This window comes from Lactuca saligna, chromosome 9 (assembly GCF_052625555.1).
Source record: "Lactuca saligna cultivar CGN05327 chromosome 9, ASM5262555v1, whole genome shotgun sequence".
NCBI lineage: Eukaryota > Viridiplantae > Streptophyta > Magnoliopsida > Asterales > Asteraceae > Lactuca > Lactuca saligna.
In genome coordinates this window covers 68314702-68338622 of record NC_136425.1, presented here as the reverse complement: position 1 = coordinate 68338622, position 23921 = coordinate 68314702, and the positions used below count along the sequence as shown (strand labels likewise).

General features: G+C 31.3%; 1 protein-coding gene across 1 annotated transcript; it reads right to left on the bottom strand.

Annotated features, from left to right (window-relative positions):
- Nucleotides 1-1759: 1759 nt before the first annotated feature.
- Nucleotides 1760-2620, bottom strand: LOC145016433 (uncharacterized). Its single transcript, XM_078974750.1, has one exon. It carries the CDS (start codon nucleotides 2618-2620, stop codon nucleotides 1760-1762), a length of 861 nt encoding a protein of 286 aa, XP_078830876.1.
- Between the last annotated feature and the right edge of the window lie 21301 nt (nucleotides 2621-23921).

The window sequence follows — 23921 nt, the reverse complement described above, 5'->3', positions numbered from 1 at the left end:
AAAAAAAAAAATAACTACCGAAGTGAAAATGTAACGGATTGCTATGTGCAAATGAAAACAGAAACTAAATATTTCAGATTCAATGTTTAGAAAGAATTTATGAAAAAAAAAAAAAAAAGTTGTGCATACAAGAAAAATATGCACATTATACATTATCCAAATCAGTTTCTTAAAAAAAATAAAAAATAAAAAAAATAAAAAAAAACATTTCAAAACCAAATTACCCGCTTCCAATTTGAAGGTTATTTTGGATAGAAATTAGAAAATTATGATCATTCTTCTAAATACCCCCAATATATTTAACTAAAATGTTACTCTATGATATTATTTTGTTTGTTAATTTCGAAGATGTGTCCATGTGTATGTTCTAATTAAAAGTTGCACAAATTCTTCTAAACAATTCGATAGTAACTATCATCGAACTTGTATATTATTATTTATTACTTATTATTCGTTATTGCAATGAAAAATGATTTGGCTTTTTGGAAAAGGAAAAGAATGTGGTGAGACAAAGTTTATGTCAGAAGTGTCCCTCAAGATTCAGAGAGGCTCCCTCTCTCACGTGCTCCAAAGTCTAACGGCTAGTTTTCCATTTTCTCTATTTATTTTATTTTTTTAATTGATAACATCTCCCACCGACGACCGCTCCCTCTAACGGCTATCTTTTGATTACAATTTATATTCATAAACACAAATGTAAATAATAAAAGTATTAAAATTTTACATTATTAAAAAAATAATTGCTTTTTTTATGGTTATTATGTGTCAGAATAAATGAATAATAATATTATTAAATATGTTGTATGTATTGTAAAGTACATTGCGCACAACTTTCCTCCTAATTTAACTTGTTTCATCTATTTATATAAGTGTTTTGGTTGGTTGTACTTTTAAATCTAATCTTACATATTTGATGCGTTAAAAGTAAAATACATCTTAAATTGACTCATTAATTAATAAAAGAGTAAATTACACGTATGGTCCCTATGGTTTAGGGTAATTTGCATGCTTGGTCCCTAATTTATTTTTTTAACTCGGAAGGTCCCTATGGTTTGTTTTTGTTATGCGTTTGATCCCTATTGTTTATTTTTGTTACACGTTTGGTCCCTGTCTTATCTAAAAAGACTATTATTTAAAGAGGAAAAAATGATGGGGTAGGTGAGGTAAGGTGAGGAGGTGGGATTAGGGGTGTGTTTATTTAAATAAATTAAAAAATTCAAGGGCATAATAATATTTTTAGGTAAGATAGGGACCAAACGCGTAACAAAAACAAACAGTAGGGACCTTTCGAGTTAAAAAAATAAGTTAGGGACCAAACGCACAAATTACCCTAAACCATAGGGACCATTCGTGTAATTTACTCTTAATAAAAAGATCAAAATTTTAGTGTAGTTTTGTTTAGACATTTTAACAGTAGTCAAAAAACAAAATTACATACATTTTGAGACGTGGTTGAGTGGAGTACAACAAATTTTTATTTGAACATTTTCTAAAACGAATATAATAATTTTAGAATAGAAATTTAATGTAAGTTTACAAATTTGTTCTTTGATAAGCATAATAAGATAGTAATAATTTTGGTATATTTCTTTTTTCTTTTTTTTTGATATTCACTAACATATAAATAATATATGTTTTTTTTTTGAAACGGCGAATAATATTAATAAAAACGAACCACTACTAGCAAGTAACTAGCAGCGGAACGGAAGTACAAGGTCGAAGCAGAAACATACATGGAATGATATATATTATTATGAACTTAAAGTGTAAATGGAGATGCGGTCCAATTATCCCAATCACCTATTCCTTCATTGCCCCTGTACTTTGTCCAGAAGTACACCATCGACTTAATTGCCCCTGCACCATAAATGGGAGTATGAAATACTCCATTGAACACCCGCTCATTCCTAAGTTTCCACAGGTTCCAGATTAGGCCATGACATATGTTGAGGAATCTTATCGCTTTTCTTGGGTTGCTTCCCCAATTTTCTGCAAAAATGATTAATTCTCCAACTGATGAGAACTCAGCCTGTTGTAAACCACACCAATTGAAAATAATCTTCCTGACTTCACATGCGAATGGATATTGTACCAGGATATGATCAGAGCATTCCAATCTGTTAACACAAGCGCCACAATTATCATTTTCTATATCAACCCCTTTGCATTTCAATGCCACTGCGGATGGAATCTTCCTTTGCATTGCTCTCCATATAAAACAGTTGACTTTGATCGGAGTTACCTTACTCCATTTAAAAGTTGGTAAAACACGATTAGGGTATTGTAAATGTTCCAATTTTTTCCTTAGCAAGCTAACAGTGAACTGGCTGCCATTATCTAGTGCACAAGCCCATTGATCTTCTCCTGGTTCCAAATGTACCCTTGATAAGTCGTTTTTGAGATTATTGATGCACCTAATTTCGGTGTAATCAATCACGTTGGTTTTCCAATGAGCTTCAAATTGATTGTCTATAAATCTGTCAGACACCAAACATTTCTTCCTAGATTCCAACTCAAACAAAGATGGGTATTTTTCTTCAAGTGTAACCGGGCCTAACCATTTATCATACCAAAAAAGTGAATTATCACCGGATTTGATGTTTAATTGAAAAACATCCATAGTGTCCAACCCAACTTTTTTGAGATCATTCTTGCATGCTATATGTTTGTGATGCTACAAAAGATAATTAATTTTAATTTGTGATCACTTCTCTTTATAATTTTGGGCTCGGCATGTATTGAGTCAGCTTGGCAAACACTGCACCTCCAAATCACGTGCCGAGCTCAAGACCTAACTCAACAGTAGCTTGCAGTGTTTCTCTCTTCTCTTGCCAAACTCTCTTTTTTCCTTCTTCTTTTCTTCCCCACTCGGCAGCCACTCCCTTGCTATGGTAAGAATGAGTGGCACGACACTACCATCATCCTTGTTGGAGCTAAAGAATGGGCACTTTTGGCTGAGGTGGAATTCGATATTCGGTAAGATCAACATCACTCATCCCAACCTAAGGCCTTGGTACTTTATAGTTTTTTTTTTTTCCTTGTCATTTTGCACTCTTTGTTTAGTTATATTTTTAATTGCATTTATGATTTTTTTTTTCTTTGAAATGAAACAAATGAGCTTCTCATGAAGTTACAATATGCAAACGAGCTTTCTAGTTTTTTTTTTTTTTTTTTTTTTTTTTTTTTTTTTTTTTTTTTTTTCAAACAACAAAATGATTAAAGCTTTAACAAAGAGTTAGAAAATAAACATGCTACAAATTGTTAAAGGTCTATCCAATGTTGTGAAACCAACCAACCAACCTGATTAATCATTATTTTCTATTTTCTTATTACAAATCCAAAAACGACTATGTGATAAAATATATCATTTTTTGGCTTACTCGTTTAACGATCCAAGCTTTGGCGACACAATCATTCACAAACTAAGCTTAAGCTTTCAAATTTTAAAATTTTGTTTGATTATATATAAAATGATTGAAATTTTAGTAAGTATAATATTAACGTTGCATTAAATATTGTATTTACTAAAAAATGAAAATAATATGATATCGTATCCCTAAATTGATATGAAATGTATATTAATAATGTAACTATAACAATGACAAATATGTATACTTTTGACTTAGAAATGTTTAAAATAGTCTTGATAATGCTCAAATAGGGAAAACAATTAAAAATGTGATAAACCCATGGGATGTTGAAGATGACGATGGTATCCCTTGGCCTTTTTGGGAATTGAAGAAAGAGGCGTGTAGGCTTGATAGGCCTTTCTGATACGAGGTATCTTTTGGGAATTCAATCTTTGAAGTACAAGACTTTGACCATGATTATGTGTGTCGACCAATGATCTTTTACTTTCTAATTTTTCTATTAAATTAACTAGTAACGTTTACATTGGGCAATCCTTACTCAATCCCTACTCAAGATTTGAACGGTTAATTGTCTCTAGAATGTTTAGTTTAGTTTTTACAAATATGTTTAACGTTAAGTCTCTCAGATCATATTTTATGTTTCATTTATATGAAATACTAGGCGAATGTTCGTGCGTTGTGCATAAATACTTATATAGTTGAAGTCATTACAAACATATGTTTTTTTAAATATAACAATAACGTTATTTATATATGATTTGATGTTATTTATAGTTGTTTTATTGTTAAATAATTTTTTAAAATTTATTTGCTTAATGTTTTAATTTCTATCATTATAATTATTTAAAATATCAAACATTGTTTTTTTATTTTTAAGCTAACAATATAATCATTTATATAAAGTTATTTTTAACTATTGTTATTGTAAGTTATTTTAAATTACTTATTTGAAAACATGAATAAAATTATATATAATATATAATTTGATGTTATTTATAGTTGTTTTTATTGTTAAATAGCTTTTTAATTTTTTTTTTGTCTAATGCTTTAATTTCTATCATTATAATTATTTAAAACATCAACCATTGTTTTTTTTATTTTAAAGCTAACAATATAATCATTTATATAGAGTTATTTTTAACTGTTGTTATTGTAAGTTATTTTAAGCTACTTATTTGGAAACTTTTAACGATTATAAAAATATATTTTAGTTAAATTGAGATTACAATTTAGCTTTTACATTTATCACCACAATTTATCACTTTTAACTATTTATAAAATATTCTTTAGTTTTTTAAATGGAACTGAAATTTATATTTAAGTTGACATTGTAATGCGCAGTAAAACCTATATAGTTAAAGTCTTTACAAATATATGTTTTTTTTTTAATATAACACTAACGTTGTTGTTAAATTTGATATAATAACTTGTATATTAATTTGATATAATATATTGATTATTTTGAATTATATTATAATATATACATCTATTATAACGTCATAGCCTCAATCGTTTAAATGATTTCTACTCGCGAGTTATACATCAATAAAATTGAATATTATATATGGTTTAATATTATTTATAGTTGTTATTGTTAACTAATTTTTTAAAATTTATTTGCTTAATATTTTAATATCTATCCTTATAATTATTTAAAACATCAAACATTATTTTTTGATTTTAAAGGTAACAATATAGTCATTTATATAAAGTTATTTTTAACTATTGCTATTGTAAGTTATTTTAATATACTTATTTGAAAATTTTTAAAGATTATAAAAATATCTTTAGAAAATAGTTTTGTTAAATTGATATTACAAATTAGTTTTTTGAATTTATCACTATAATTTATCACTTTTAACTATTTGCAAAATATTTTTTGGTTTTTTTAGCGGAACAAAAATTTATATTTAAGTTGACACTGTAATGTTATATTTAAATTAACAATTTAAGTATTTTTGTCAAAATTGTTCAAAAGTTATAGCTTTAAATTGATAATTATTTACATATAACAACATTTCAAGTCTAATAAATTATGTATAATATGTTAAAATTTAAAGACATAACTTTATAAATAGAAGTAAATATATTATTTTAAAATTAAAATTTAGTCTATTTATGATTACACTTTAGATTTGATATTTATTTAACATTATTAACCAATTTATAATCATTATTAGAATAACACTATAATTTATCACTTTTAACTATTTATAAAATATTTTTTGGGTTGTTTAAGTTAAATAAAATTTATATTTAAGTTGAGCCTGTAATGCTATATTTTAATTAATAATTTAAGTATTTTATACAAATTGTTAAAAAATTATACATTTAAAATGATAATGGTTTACATCCAACCATATTTTAAAACTAATAAATTAAGTATAATATTTCAAAAGTTAAAAAACATAATTTAATAAGTAGAATTAAAGATATTATTTTAATATTAAAATTTAGTTTATATATGATTACACTTTAGGTTTGATATTATTTAACCTAATTACCAAATTATAATAATTATTATTATAAAAAAATTGAAAAGTCATGAAAGTTTCAAATGAATGTGGTGAAAGTAAAAAAAGAATAGGTTTCAAATGCATGAGATCTAAGAAAAAATGCTAGCTTTATAAGTATGTATGGTAATTGGTTGTGTATCTAATTATAAGCTAACTAATAATATAAAATCATATATTGAAAAATTATTGACTATTAAGACAAATGTTTCGCATACATTTTATTAAAATAAAATATAAATTAACAACTTTCGGATTATTTATACTTACATAAAAAAAAATTACAAAACCTTTACATTTGTCTTACCGGATTTCAATAAGTGGTTGGTTTGCAACTTATGGGTTTATTGTGAATACTAAAATTCATCTCCCATTATAGTTATGTAACACGAATAATAGTTTTTAGAGAAAATGATAAAAATTGTTATTTACACTAATTACATAACAAAAATAGCCACAAAAAAATCGAAATTACAAAAATAGCCTACAATTTCCCAGATGGATATGCCCCCATCTGCGAAATCACCATGCCATTTGCAAAATCCCCTTCTCTACACTATATAAACGTTTTTTTTCTCCATTTTTCACCCTTACTCTCTCTATTTTTGGGTTTTTTGTCGCGATTTTGGCTAGTTTTTGAAGAAAATGGAGGATTATGTCAACAATCCCGCAAATATGGTTATATTTTAACTCTTTTAATGTTTAAACTTTTTTTTTTATTTTATCATTTATTGTATTATTTAGTGTAAAAAAATAGTAATTATAAAGTTTTTGAAAGGGTAATTTTATTGTATTTGATAGTTTTAATATTTCTTTAGTATACTTCAACTTTAAATGCTATTTTGTTAGTGGTTGTTTGAATGTACAAGTAGAGACTGCGTAGAGTGTGCATTGATGGTTTAAATTTAACTAAATTGTTAGATAATGTTTACAATTTGTTATTTTTGTTGTTTGTTTAGTTGTTGTATAACTTGAAAACTTGTATATTCTTATCGTATAATTGTTTATATAAAGTGAAAAATAGTTAAATTACAGTATGTGCAAAATAGTCGTTTGTATATATATATTTGTCGTATAAGTTTAAGTTGAAAATTTGTATATATTTGTCGTATATATATTGTTTGTATTTGTCGTGTATATATATATATATATATATATATATATATATATATATATATATATATATATATATATATATATATATATATATATATATATAAAAGTAGAAAATTTATCATATATAGATTGTTAGATATTGTTTGTATTTGTCGTATAAGTTGAAAATTTGTATATATTTGTCGTATAACTTGCAAAATTGTTAATTAGAAAGATAAAAATTGTTTATATATTTGTCGTTTAAGTTGAAATTTTTTTTAATAAAATGTTTATATAATTATGTATGATATTGTTTTTTATCGTAAATATATTTGTTGTATAACTTGGAAAATTGTTTATATATGTGTATGTTATTGTTTTTTATCGTAAATATATAAATTATTAATTAGGAATTTGTATTTGCATCACTAATTGTTTATGTACTTATTGCAGTTCATAATCATATATTTTAAAAACAAAATATTTTTTAGTTCTCTAATTTTTTTTGTGTTTTTTTTTGCAGCATGATTTTAGTTTTATCAATATGAAAGTAATTGTGAACTTAAAAGGGTCGGACGGTAATATATGAGAAGTATTTGAAGTTTTAGATGATGTCAGACGTGCCATTTTCAGAGATACTGTATTTGGTTATTTTATGGATGTCCGTTGTTTACAAGGGGACGCATTGTTGTTCCATAAAATGTTCCTTCATCAAATCCGGTCGAACCTTGTTTTATCTCCAGATGGAATAAAACGATTAAATTTTAGAGTAGGGAATACGAAAATGGTTTATGGGCCGGAAGAGTTTTGTTTGATAACCGGCTTCAATTTTGGGGAGTATCAAAAAAACATTGGAAAAAAGCGTTGGAAAAATTATTAACTAGTAAAAAAAGATCTTTATTGCGTGGGCGGTTATTTCCGGACCATACCAATAGTTCGGTGAAAATCGACGAACTGAAACGTTTAATTTTAAATCGAACATTCTTAGAAGTTGACGACGTTGATGTAGTTAGAGTATGTTTGATATACGTTTTGTGTGAAGGTTTTTTAGGAAAAGAAATTAATGATCGAGTGCCACAAGATTGGTTTTTTTTTTTTTTTTTTTTTTTTTTTTTTTGCTGAGAATTTGGATCTATGGAACATGTATATTTTGTTTACGTTAAAAGTTTTATTTTATTAAAGTTATAATTTATATAAAAACTAATTTTGTTTTTTTGTTTTGTTAGTTTCGCTTGGGGTAGCTATCTTTGGAATTTTACTTATGTTGACCTTGAGGATACATGGAACAAAATCAATAATTATTTATCACTTCCTGAGCGTCGTCAAATTTTAAAGTACACCGTCTCAGGATTTACGGTTCCAATAAGGGTATACAAATTTTCTTATATTTAAATTGTTTTATTGTTACGTTTTTTATTTTAATTTTAACTTTTATTACTGTAATTGTAAAAAATTGTAGATATGGATATATGAGATGATTCCGGCTGTTCGTGCATGTGGATTTGTGTTGAGAAAAAATAAAGACATGCCTCAGATGAAACGATGGAGTGGAACAAAAAAATTGAAATGGGTTGACGTGAACAAGATTTTTTCAAAGATACAGGTTTATAAATGTTTCGTTTATTATTAATAAACTTGATTATTATACTTTTATATGCATTTTTAATATGTTTGATTATTTAGGAGGGGCAACCACTAAGACAAAACATGTTACCGAGTGATGGTGAGATGACATCTTGTTATTATATGTCATTTCAAGAGTATGTATATGGTGAAGGGAAACCAGTTCCATCCCCAGTACGAGACCATTTTAGGAGACAAGACGAATCTTCGTCTAGTATGTCGTCCAGTGGTCGCTCTCATCGTAGAGGCAGGGCAGTGGGAAACACAACCTAGACGAGGTGTTGAAACGGCTACATGCACTGGAGCAGCATGTGTTTATGAACCGACAACCTACAGAGGTTTTTGTTGAAGAAATGAATAATGAAGAAATTTGGAATAACATAAATTTTGAGGAGCCTGTAGTATTCCAAAGAAAATTTGATGAACGGGTTAGTTACACGCTACATTATTTTTTAAATTTTATTAACATATATGAATGTTTGTGTTCGTATTTTATAATTGAAAATATAGGTTGTACAAGATGAAGTGATAAATAAAAACAATACAACTGAAAAAAAAATTGGTGATTTTGAAGACGACAAGGTTGTTATAGATATTACCTTTACGATTTTAATAATTACTTTTTAATGTGTCTTTCGTTATTAAGTATAAAGTTTTATTTTTAATGTAGGTGTTGGAGAAGAGGAATGACTATGCGGGGAACAAATTTGATGACGATGTGTTTGATGTAAATGATTATAGTGAAGTTAAAGAGGTTCTTATACTTACATTAATTTATATTTTGTTTTTAGTAGATTGAAACATTTTTTTAATTAGAGATTTTTGCTTATTATATTATGTGTCTTTCGTTATTAAGTATAGAGTTTTATTTTTAATGTAGGAGTTGGAGGAGAGGAATGACAATGCGGGGAACAAATATGATGATGATGTGTTTGATATAAATGATTATAATGAAGCTAAAGAGGTTCATATACTTACATTAATTTATATTTTCTTTTTAGTAGATTGAAACCTTTTTCTAATTAAAGAATATTAAATTAGGTGTAGGACGAAGATGAAATGATAATTACGGGAATTGTAGATTATTTTGATGAGTATGGTGTTGATGGCAAAGAAGTTACACCCGATAAACTGATGACTCGAAAACCATCACAATATTTGTGCCCTCCTTACACCGAGGTATTTGTTCTATTTATAAACTCAAAATTTTATGTTTATGTGAATTATCTGAAAGATAGAGATTTAAACATTTGAATATTGTTTTTAGTTGCACACGACACCGAAGCAAAAAAGAAGAGCAAAAAAGAAGGTTGATATCACCTCAACAAGCCCCGTTCCTCCTCCAGCTTTTGGTGTTGCTCACGACTTCTCCATGTTGCGCCTGGAACCTTACGTAGCAGGCGGTGAGGTTGTCATCTAAAATTATTTATTTCATTCATATGATGTCCAACATCGTTTGTTTAATTTCGTGTTAGATAGAGATTTTTGGAGCTCATTGTTTGGGCATACACACAACGGATGGTTGGAGTAATCGGTAAATTAATTGTTAATTTATTATTTTAAAAGTAAATTGTTTTTTAGTCAATAACAAAAGTATCATGATTTTGTGCAGCATATAACCATTTGGTACCGACTATTGATGGAGAGACGGTTTGAGGGCGACTGACATACAATAATGCCTCCAAATTTTTTTTGTTTTTCATGCTTTGGAAGAAGGGCAAGATTGGAGCGCGTTTATGGCTGGTATTGCTACGTACCCCAACTTCATGGTTGCTTGGTGGGATGTTGATGCGGTAAACTTAATTGTTTATATTGAAAATATTATCGTTATTTTTGTTATGTTTTTGTATTGTGATGTAAAGAAACATAATTTTATTTTCTTATCCTTATACAGGTCATATTGCCGATTCATCCCCTAATCATTGGCTGTTTGGCGAACTACGATTAGCATCAATGGAAGTGCATATTTATGACAGTCTTGGTAGAGGGGCTTATGAAAAATTCCAATCTGAAGGAATCTTTTCCAAATTTGAACGTCGGGTGACAAATTATTTGGACAAGATTAAGTATTGGGCCCGGAGGAACATCCCAAGGATTCCATTGAATATGCAATTCATTTATTAAGAAAATGTTCCCCAACAAAGTAGTCATTTGGGAGAATGCGGTGTTTTTGTTTGTATGTTTATGGAGCAATTCGTTTCAGGTCAACCAATACGTGTTCTTATTGACCCAAAGAACGCAGCATTAGAGTTCCGTCAACGGATGACAAAAATTTATTGGGGGTTTACTCTTGGTCCTATGTAGTTGGATTATATAAATGTATATCTAAATTATTGTTGGATCTGATTATTAGTTTATTTTTACAGTTTCGTCAACGGATGGCAAAAAATTTAACGTTACGATAATTACAACAAATTAATGACCTACTAATAACTTATCAATACTTAAAACATAAGAACGAATACAACATGTGTTTTAACGTTACAAGTACACTCTTCTAAACATAAGTACAAATACAACAATTTATTGACCTAACAACTTCAAAACCCTAAAAACAATATTAACTTGTAAACAAGAACTGCCAAGAACAATACCCAACTACAAACCAACGCTATCTTTAACTTCTTATTTTCTTATTGAAAAAGCTTATTAGAGTTAACTACTTTAGCGATTACCATAGATGATTGGTCCTTCTCTTCATCAACCCAACTGATAAACCCGCATTTTGGTCCCTCTTAAATTTAACATTGACAGTAAGAAAATAAATTTTTCTCATGTAAACACAAGGGTTTAAATTATGAATGACGTTAACAACGTGATACCAAATATGGACAAGCGTAAAACAATCTTCCTAGGTTTTTAGCTATACCCGAAATCCTAACGATACGTTCTCCTCCGCAATTGCAATATGCCATTAGCCTTATTTTTCTTTTAAATCGGAGTTACTTTCTCAGTTAAATTTTTCATAATGAGTGACACCAATTTATTGAAGAAATCACTTTATAGATAATTCTTTTTGACTATGAAATGAACTGGTTTGACTATGAATTCAAAAAGTTGAACTACGAAATCCAGACAAGTACATTGTGCTGTCTTGTCTTTTCTTGTTGATATATGATGTTTGACTATGAAATGAATTGGTTTGACTATGAATTTAAAAAGTTGAACTATGAAATGCAGTCCAGTACATTCTGTAGTATTGTCATGTCCGTCAGTGATTTTTTACTATGAAATGAATTGGTTTGACTATGAATTTAAAAAGTTGAACTATGAACTGCAGACAAGTACATTTTGTAGTATTGTCATGTCGATCAGTGAAATTTTACTATGAAATGAACTGGTTTGACTATGAATTTAAAAAGTTAAACTATGAATTTTGAACAATAGAGATATAATATTTTCTATATAAATTTATAATTGCATTTGTGTGATATTGCATTTGTGTGTTGATTGTAAAACACCTTTCATTGGTTTTGAAAATGAGTACTTACACCGAAAGAAGCTTTTCTCAGCTACCAATATTCTTGCATAACCTTCAAAGAGTAAATCCTAATGCCTTCACAGCCATTAAGAAAACCGATACCAACCGCTTTCAATTCTGTTTTGTGGCTTTAGGTTGCGTGGTATAACATACTTCTTTTATTGAGTTATATAATATTTCATGGTAATGTATCTCGATTACGTTTTACTTATCACTAATATGTGTTCGTTTTTATGTAGATTCGTACCTTCCTTAGGGGCATGATACCGTTGATATATGTGGGTTATTTACCCCTTCTTGGGAGCTATCTGACAACAATGTATTTCGCAGTGGCTTTAGATGGAAATCATGAATCACTAATCTTAGCAGTTGGTTTAGGAACCTTAGAGTGTGAAGAATCATGGAGATGGTTCATGATGAGGTTAAAAGATTGTTTAGGTGAGGACATAGAGGTTGGTTTCATAAGCAACCTATGTGATAAAATAGACTTTGGTGTTCAGAGTGCCTACCCGGATTCCTATCATGGATATTATCCTAAAGATATAGCTCGAAAAATACGTGAGTCTGTTGGACATAACAATACGGTAGTCGAATCGTTGTTTTGGAAGTCATGCAATGCATATAGCGTTGATGATTTTTACTTGTGTTTGGAAAGGTTGCAAAGTACATGTAGGAAACCACCTTTCTGCACCTTGCTTAGGAGTCCAATTTACTGGCTTGACGATATACCTCAAAATAGACACGAGCATTTTTCCCAAAAGTACGTTACAATGTTAAATCGATTGACATCCCTGAAATTTTGCAAACTATATCCACACGTGAGTTTCGTATAACAACGATAATTGAGATAATCATTACGTCGATACAATCAAAGTATGGTGAACGGGCTGAAGTGGCGGGTAAGGGAGATTGTTATATTTAGTTTTTTTATTGTGCTATTATTTTTATTAATATATCAAATTTTACAGGGAGGTTGTCTGGTGGGTTGACCCCTTACGTTGAGAGTAAGGTTCAAAAAAGTCTCAACAAGTCTTATAATTGGAAGGCAAGACGTTTGTATGGGGATACATTTGAAGTCGATGATAATTTTTCCACCACCAACGTACAACTTGAACGAAGGGTATGTACTTGTGGTAAATGGAAAAAAAGCGGTATAGCATGTGGCCACGCTATAGCATGTCTAAGAACCCATACATCTGAATCCATTCACAGAATGGTTGATTACAAGTTCACTAATTTTGTGTATCGACTTGCATATGGATCTGAGTTGGTGAATAATATACCATCACATGTGCATTGGGAAATACCAAATGAAACGATGGTCCTGTTACCTCCCTCAATGCAGTAGTTATTCATGTAGCACCTTCATATTTTATGTAGTATTATGTATTAGTTTTTTATGTACCCCGTTTTTATTTTAGTGTCGTGTTACGTATTAGTTATTCATGTACCCTGTTTATATTTTATGTCATATTATGTATTAGTTATTTATGTACCCCATTTATATTTTATGGCATATTATGTATTAGTTATTTATTTTCACTACTAGAAAAACAGCCTTTTACGACGCTCATTGCGCGTCGTAAAAGGCTCAGACGACGCGCAAATGCGCGTCAAGGAAGGCCCTGTCATAAAGAGAGACGACGCGCTTTTGCGCGTCGTCTATAGATGACGCGCATTTACAACGCTCATTTGCGATGCGCAATTACGACGCGCGTTTACGACATGCAATGCGTATCAAGGAAGGCCCTGTCATAAAGGAAGATGACACGCATTCGCGTGTCGTAACCTTACGACGCGCGTGTTAATGACACGCAATGCGTATCAAGAAAGCCCTTATCAAGAAAGGTCATGTCATAAATGAAGATGACACACATTTTTGCGTATCGTAAATTTAAATATTTAAAAAAATATATATATATATTTATATATTTATTAACTTTTAAATTAAATTTGCATTTAATGTGTCATAATAGAAATAAAATACCATATACAAAAGAATACAATCCATTGAATAAACTTTAATGTCATACAATTCTATTTCTTACAATATATAAATTTGCATTCATCTAATCTACTCTATGTTTCATACTAACAATTGAAATGAAGAATACAACACTTGCATTTTCAACATCTTATCTCTTTCGGCTTGAGCTTTCTTTTCCACTTCTAACTCGAGAGCTATTTGCTTTCATCAACCCTATAAACACAACACAAAATCACTTGTCATTTTCATTCTACTTTTATGTTTACTAGTCAATCCTTCAACTTTCTTTACTAATTAGATTCACCTGGAACCAATATTGCTGATGTTTACTAGTCAATCCTTCAATCTATCATATGAAGTATGAAAAATATGAACAATAGGAAATGGAAGTTCAAAATGCTAACCAAAAATCCCAGATATATAACATTATGCCCTCCTGGTGCTTGTCCTCTTGACAACACAACTCCTATCTTCAAGGCATATCGTGATTCATTAGATTCACATGGCACCAATATTGCTGATGGTTGCCCAAACAGGGATGGGAAAAGTTTTGCAATTTCATCTGAAAGCATTTGAACAAGCACAACTAAAGTCATAATCCTTCATCTTTACACTCAATCTGTGCAGGTGATCAGATGTGTTTTGCAATTCTTTTATGTGATTTTGGATTATAAAAAAAAAAAACAAATCTCCATTTTGTTTAGTAACGGTTCGTTTTTACAGCAGTTTCACAAGGTATTTATCGTAAGCAGTTAACTTTAAAACTCAAAATGCAAAATTCGATCATAAAACCTAATTAACATCTACACACAATGTAATAAGTTAACATAGCTAGAAAAACACTTAAATTCTTGTTTATCGAATGCAGCAGTGACTGAATTAGAAAGATTATTATCAATCCATCATTAAAAAGACTCCGATCAATTGTGATCATAGTATAAATAGTTTTGCTTTTGGGGTTGTAAATTCAATTCAGTATCAATATGAAGTGAGAAATACCTGGATTTCTGACAGTGGAGCTAGCGGGACCATCGACGATTTTGAAGGGGCTTCTGGAGCAAGCGACAAGTCCACAGGAGTGTCTTCCACGGGTGGGTACAGAGGATAAAAGATGTTGTCACAAGCGTAAAAATATTAAATTAAGAAAAAAGCAAAAAGAAAAATATTATTCGAATTTTGAAAACATGCATGTGTCGACTCAGCATATGGTTTGTTAGTTTATTCATGCGATTCTTGATCCCAAGTGACACTACATCCATACTAAGTTCTTTCAGGACATCCACACTACAACATCTTACTTTCACCAATTTTTTTTCACTTAGTTATTAAAATTTCTCAACTTACATTTTTAAATATCATCCAAATAACAACACTTACCTTATTTGCTGAGATCATTCATGGATTTGTAATGTAGGTTATCTGTCAATCTTGATCAGCTATATTCATATCAAAAGCAGGTTGCACAATCAAAAGATACAGTTCTAAAACTTCTTAGTCATCAAATACTTAGAGTAATTTACACTTTTGGTCCCTTTGTATAGACGATGTAAGGCCCTGAAGCAATAATCTGCTCAAAGATGACATGGATAGAATCAGAGAGAAACCAGATAGTAAACTTAAAAGGGTACTTTAGTAAATTGAAGAACAAGCTTTACACACTAATGATAGATCTGATGTTATATCAGATAAATCAGCAGGCTTGTTATTTTCATCCATAGCTTGTCTCTTCTTTTGAGGAATATTTTCATCATCAGGGACTGATAACGGTACATAATCAACAATATTTGTTGCAATTAAATTGTGCCCACTTGGATTATGTCCTTCAATGCCTGCCACCTATCGAATTATGTTTATGTTAAATGTTTTTTTTATCAGTTTCCATTTTTTAACTATCTACATGGCCTGGGAAAAAGGAAAACTGGTCCAGGATCTGTAAGTCAAGGCACACACGTTGACCTCCAGAATGCTCAACTCTGTTCAAACAAGTAAAAAAGGACAACAGTAAGGGCAAATATGTCTGAAAAGAGCATAAAGATTCAACAAATATTACTTGCTTTGAAGAATGATTGGTTTTTCCTTTAAACGCCATTCTTCTTCACAGCAAATCATGCCAACAGCAAATATACTTTTCTAATAGGGAATCAAGAGATGTAATTTGTGTTGTTGAATCTCTTCAAAGATGATAAAAAAAAAAAAAGAATAATTCTAATAAAATAGAGATAGGAATTACTTGGGAAGCAACCGATGGATCAACAGGTCCCTCATAAAGCTAAGATGCAACCATGGCTTTTGAATACTTCATGATTTTATCTTCAAGATAATTAAACTAAACTTCCAAAAACTTTAAAGTTAATGATGTAAAGCATAATCATGAGACAAAAAGTAATCAAAATTAAGAGAATTCTACGATACCTTGTCTTCTATTTGATTAATCAAAGATAATAACAACTACAGTTGTAGAAAGCCTAATAGCTAGATCAAGCAGAACATCTATGCCACTTTTTTTAGCCTGGTTTGCATTTGTAACTGAATTTGAAACAAACAAAAGTAAAAATGCCATATGGTACTTATGAAATATATATACACACACACAAGAATATGATTTCAATTTTCAACAAGAGAAACAAACTGATATGATTTGAATCTAAAGCTAACCTGGTTGTGATGAAGATGGGGACATTCCAACATCAAGAAGATCTTGAAGAAAGTTGTCACCTGCCATCATGTTATTTGTATTTGGTGGAGGAGGTTCTTCTCCTCCTCCTAAATCAAGCAAGTCTACTAAAGGAGCAGCAGTTGTTTTAATAACTCCATTAGGAACACTACTTCCCATTGAAGTTGAAGGAATAGAAGTATAACCATTCCTCCTTCTACTGAAATTTGCTTCATCAAGAACTGGCATCCTTTCAACCAGTGCAAACCTTCACATACCATTACTAATTACTTCACTTCAGTCTTTTGTATTAAAAATTATCAAAATTACTATCCACAGTTCCATACCTAATATTCTGATGCTTTTCAATTATAGAATCAAATTTTGTGGATCTTTGTTGCAGTTCAAGCAGAAGGCTTCTTTTAGATTGAACAGAGCCCTACAAAAAAAAGTACAGTGAAACAGATCCCACATAGAATTTAGTTCCCTTGAGACGTCCGCCTTCGCTGTCTACATAATTCAGACCAGAGCCCTACAAAAAAAGTAACGCAGACATAAAATAACTGTTTTGCCCTTCATTTTTAATATTTTCATGATATACATATAAAGGGTATTGTATTATATAGACCTTTTCATCTCATCCCGCAATCATTGCCCCAACAGAAAAACCCATCCCACAGTAAGAATAGAGAATGTTGGCAAGCATCTTTGAAGCACCAGTCACTAAAATCCTACTCTTGTTTGCCAATTCATGCAAACAAAACTGAAATTAAAAAAAATACAAATATTGCGTAGAATATTTCAAAGTAGAAGGCTGTGATATGTAAAAAGGTGATTTTAATACCGTAATGCCTAAATTTCTGTGCCAAAACTGACAATCTGTAGCTCCTCCAGCCATTGTCCCCACCTGAGTTTATAACGCTGCATCTATGAATTGAGATAACTATTAATTACAAATTTTATGGAATTTATTATGGCAAAGATCAACTGTTTCAATAATAGCATAATTTATGTCCTAAACTGACCTTATAAACACTATCAAAGGGAAAACAATAGCATAATTTATGTCCTAAACTGACCTTGTGTGGAAGGCTAATGAAATCATAAGGAGCACATCTTCTATTAAGAACATCCCATATGAGATTTTCTAAAGGAATTTTTGAATGTGAAATTCAATTTTGAACAAAGATATAACACACCTGCAACATGGAACACCAGATGCAACAACAAGTTCAAGTGATAGAAGGGTAGTGAATGGCGAGACCAATTTCAAGAAGCTTTATGAATTTTTCAGATTTGCCACAGCAGGAGCTTTATGAAATTTTCAGATTTGTAAATTCTAATTTCTAATTCTAATATTCAAATTTCAAGAAGAGCTGAATCCAACAGATTGAGAGAATGGGGGAACAGGAGAAGAACATACCTGATTTTCGGTGACAATTGTTGTGGTGGTGAATGGCGAGACCAACGAGCAGCGACTGAGCAATGTAAGGAGGTAGGGACTAGCGACGATGGGGGAGGCACTGGGTAACAACGTAAGATACAAATCGATTTTGACTTCTTGTCGCTAGCTTTGGAAATCAGACTGAAATCGGGAGGGGCACAACCCAATTTCTACACTAACAGGCCTATAATTAAAATTTTTGAAGATATATTTGCTATTTCTAACCCAAATACCAGGGGGCCAAAGCCCCTCATGGCCCTATACATAATCTGCCCATGCTATGACCATTAGCAATCATATGGATCAGATCTAATTAGTAACTAGCGAATAATATCTCTAATTGAAGCTTTATTTTATTATAGAGGCAAATTGAAAGTTTCACGTGATAGGAAACCAGATTAAAAAAGCAATCGAGAATTCAACACATACAAGACCAAGAACAGTACCTATTGAATTTATGAGGCGACCTACTCCTTGCTGAAGCACAACCGATCCATTCTCTTCAAAAAAAAGGATATACATAGCAAGGCCAAGTACACCTTAATGAACAATTTGATTTTTAAGAGACAAACCGATTAGAGTGGAATCAGAGATTGGGGAGTGGATACTGTTCTAAGGTCTTTATTTTAGGAACGATCAAGGAGGTGATGGTGCAAATTGATGACCACCAATCAAAGCCTCCGTAGAGCTCGATTGGAGTGGAATCGGAGATTGGGGAGTGGAAGAAGAGAGGATCAGAGAAGTTTGAAGTGTGAATTGAGTTTTTAGGGTTTAATTTCAAGTCAATTAGTAAAGAGTCCAAAACGATTACACCTCCCTGTACCTTACCCAATAATCGAAACCATAGAACTTGTTGAATTCTGTATGAATAAGCGACGAAGATGCGAACTTGTGGGAAGTGAAGCGGTGGAGGTTTGAGAATCGAGAGAGAAGAAAGAAAGAAAGGGGGTTTTCAGCGGGAATGAGTTAGGGTTTTCATCCGGTGGAAAAAAAGCGGGCTTTTTAAATTTTGGATTTCATTTCCCCCTTGGATGAAACGCGTGTTTCATTAATATTTATAAAGCGACATAGCTAGACGACGCACGCTTTATTTAAGGTGCCCTCCGTGTTTTTTTTATTAGACACTAATTTTTGGCACGCAAAAATGCGTGTCTACTATGCTTCATATTTTGGAAATCTGACATCAATTTTTAGGGCACTCACAAATGCAGGTCCTCTATTAGCGCGTGTCATTGATTGCGCATCGTAAAAGACTGTTTTTCTAGTAGTGTTTATGTCGTATTTTGTATTGGCGATTGAGAAAACAACATACATTAAAAGAAATGGACATTTATTAAATAGTAACAAAACACACCTACAACAACAAGCAACTTAAATAACGAAAAACAATTAACTTAAGCAACATGCATATTAAAAATAAGGGACATTCTTTAAAAGATTCCATGCATCTAAGTGGGTAAACTCGCTACCATCATATTCAAAACGGTATAGTTCCAAAGCTACCTGCCGTAGAATGTCTTCATCCGTATTTTCGTATTCATTATCCAACTCGTTATAAATACGCTGAAATTATTTCACCTTTATTTTCAAATCTAGAAACTTCGCTTTGACATCTCTTCTTCTTCGATATTGAGTACGCCCCATTAAATGGTGAAACAAATGACAAACACGAGACCAAAATGATCCAGCACGAACTTGTGGGGGACCCGGTGGAAAATCCTCCTCTATAGTTATAATCCAAGCTTGAACCAAAGCAACCTCCTCTTCGTTCCTTCATATTTGTGGTGAGTCCATAATTGCAAGGGGGGGAAATAATACGATACAGTTACAATGGATATTAAAATCTATTTATAACGAGTCCTTATTTTCCCGGTGCAATGGCTTGTCAATTCAACTAGCAATGTATTGTGTTGTCATTCGACGGGGGATGACTTTTCAACTCGAACAGTGATATGTTGTGTTATAAGTATAGTACACTGCATTCGTTAGTTAATTTTGACTATGGATTGCAGACATATTAAAAGATTGGACTGCGATTTTGTGTAGAAACTACTATAAATTGACATTAAGTTAAATAAATAGTTTACTAAACAACCAATTCAGTTGTTCAAATATTGTTTTTTAGATACTACTCTCTTTGTTTCAATCAAAATGAGTTCTATATCATGGAGCAATGAAGAGTTCTTGGTTCTTACATGTGCTTATATTCATGTGTACGAGACAAGCAAGTTGAACGATCCAATGTTTTGGAGCCGTTTAACCAATATTTTCAATACTGAAAACCGAATGGCTACAAGAAACGATCGTGACGAACTAGACATCATAGCAAGATGGTATGAAATGAAAACCTAAGTTCTATTATTCAACGATCTTTATACCAAAATTGACGACACCCGTTTAAATGCTACTGAGGAGGTCATCTTGGAAGTTGCTAAGGAGGAATACAAGTCATTAAGTAACGAGTTGGAGTTCCAGTTTGAAGCCCCGTGGAATATTTTAAAAAATATCCCGTTTGTTTAAAATCTATTTTAGTTTATTATGTGAGTACTAGGTTATTTTCATGTACTATGTTATTTTCATGTATTTCGTTTGTTTAAAATATATTTTAGTTTATTATGTGAGCAACTCGTATGATTAATTTGAATTAATTAATGCCCATTGCATTAGTTTTCACAATACATTAGAATACATTACTAACAAGAATTCCATAAACCATTACAAACATTACAACAATTATATGAAAAACAACAACATAATACAAACAAAGCATTAAAGTAAAAACACAAGTTCATGTGTTATTCTGAACAGAAATTAGAGCGGTCTACATGAAATACTGTTTATTTTTAACAACCTTCCAAACTTCCTCATATTCAAAGTCTCTGTCGTCATGCTCACAGATGTAAAAATTTGTAACAACTTCCAAGAACTCTTCTTCGTCCCGATAACGAACATTGTTCATTTTCGCATAATTACATGCTCGATTGAACCATGTTACTTCTTCCTTTACATCCATCCACTTAGTAACAACATCTGATTTTTCTCTTCGTTGTCCTTCTCCCATCTCATGGTTAAACAAAGATGTTATGCGAGTCCATTCATCACTAATTAGGCAATGCGGGGGAGCAAGTAACGATACACCAGCCTTAACACTTAGTCAACATTGTGTAAGAACTAACACCTCGTTTGTCGTCCATGGCCTTTCAGAATTGGAACCAGGTACTTCATTCGAAGAACTTGCTGCATTCGAAGATATTTCTAATAATGGGAGTTCGTTTCGTTTAGGTGATTTGGATGTTTAGTTTTTATATCTTAAACATCTATTTATATAAATAAATACAGCACTATGAATTAAAACTTTGACTATGAAATGGTTACATTTAGACTACGATTTTCAGCTTTATGCAGTGATTTATCATGTCAAACTGTTATTTATGTCTTGTCACTTAAGGGTTCTACTACGATTTGCAGGTTACTGCAGTGACTTGTCATTACTATCTAGTCATTTCAAAGTTGGACTTGTCATTACTGTCTAGTATGTATAAATACCACTTATAGAACAAGTTGATTACAATGTCGACTTTATTATGAGTTCCTCACACAAATTCGAAGTTTGCTCATGCAACGAAGTAGATTGTTACTACTGTGATTCGGTAGACCCTTTTTTTACACCCTCTTCAGTCGGGCCATATATGTCACATGAAAATTTTGAAGAACTGAAGAAGGCTGAAGAACAACAAGAAGAGGACAAAGAGTCATCCCGACTTCTCACTCAACTTGCTAATGATATTGCACCGGAATGCAAACAAGCTCAAGAATGGATAGACGTAAATAAAAACAAAATCAAAGAGCATAAAGATTGGATAAAAAAGAGTAAAAAGGCAATCAAAACGACTGAAAACGGCTTGCTGAGAAGGATGAGGATTTTATACACATTATGGTAAAAAAGGATCGTTTGGAAGACAAAATGAGAATTAGGGATGACTATATAACAATGGAGAAAGAGAAGTACCCATTGCAGTTCCCTGAGTTTCAAAATTAGTTACAAAATTGTTGTAATATTATCATGATATAGATTAGGTTGCAAAAGGATCGTTTGTTGTTTTTTTAAATAACAAGTTGTAATTGTTAAAAAAAATCTGCAAAATAATATAAAGGCTTCATTAATTGTTATAATCAACAAACTAAACTAAAATATGAAAGCATAGCAACATCTTGTAAGATTTAATAAAAATATTACAATACATAATAAGTTAACAACTCATCATTACTCTTCATTTCAAGGTTGTTTTATATCAAAATCAGCATTATAGGTTTGTGAGCAACTTGCTGAACCACCGATATTAAATGCCATTTCTGCACTAGAAATTACGTGACGTGCTCCACTACCGGATGCCCTTCCAGTACAATTATTTCTCGTGCGTCCTATTTGACCACATGTAGAACACTCTTTTATAATTGGACCCTCGCCTTGGGATGGAATGCGGTTTGTGTTTTTTGGCCTGTCTGGCTGACGTTTATCCATTATTGGTGGCTTAACAATCATCAAATCATCGGGGATCTCCCATTCGGATGGCTTTGGCAAAGGGTTTATTGATTCCTAAGATGTTTTCCTCAGTGTTTCGGTAAAATAAGCATTTAATGCATACCTCAAGCAGTCTTGGTAATTGTTCACTGTTAAACATCTTATGACATGACCACAAGGTATCCCATCAAGTTGCCAATGCCTACATGTACATGTCATATGTTGGAAATCAACAATCATATTTTGTGCCCCCCTTTTTGACCTCGCATTTCGTATTTGAGATCATGCGAACATCCCATTTACTAAAAGTTTTCTTGTTTTCTTTTGCAATTTCATTCGCCCAAGGGGTAAGTATTGTTGTTGCTTCCACTAAAAAAACAGCCAAAATGAATAAGTTAAGATCAATAACATCAAAATTAATAAAACATTAATATTAAAAATTTACTTAGTACCTGCAAAGTTACGTCTTTGAAACCACCATTGTTGCATTGTAGCACGAAAAAAATCGATCAACATAAGTATTGGCACCTTACGTGCGTGTCTAGATAATGCATTTATAGACTCCGCATTGTAGGACGACATAAGATTGTATCGGTTCCCTTTAAAATGTGCTCTTGACCAAGTTTCTGGATTTATATTTTTAAGTACTCCCATACTGGTTCTTTAGTCTTTTTCATAACATCCATGGCAGCATCAAAAGCATCAACTGTGTACGCCCTACACGCCTCCCAAAAAATTCCTTTAACCGTCTTACTCTTGCCGAATCTAGATACTATGTTGAAATACAAATGGACACTACATATTCCATGATGAGCGTGAGGAAAAATGTTGGCAACGGATGTTGCTATAGATGGAGACCTATCAGATATAATTGTAAGCTCCTGCATATTTCCTATGTAATCATGTAGTTTTTGAAAAAACCATGTCAAAGAATCGGTACACTCATTTTTGCATATAGCATATGCAACCGGTAATATTTGGTTCTGTCCATCCTTAGTAACTTCAAGTAACATGGTACCTTTGAACTCGCCCTTTAGGTGAGCTCTATCCACTACTAGGGTCGGTTTACAAAAATTGACAAAAGCGCGTACCTACAATACATTGTATATCTATTCAAATACACCAAAATAAATATTAAAAAATTAATATAATATTATAATACTAACCGAGCTTCCCAGTGCGACGTACAAAAACTCAAAGCGATCATCAGCATCTGTTTTAATATGTGTGAC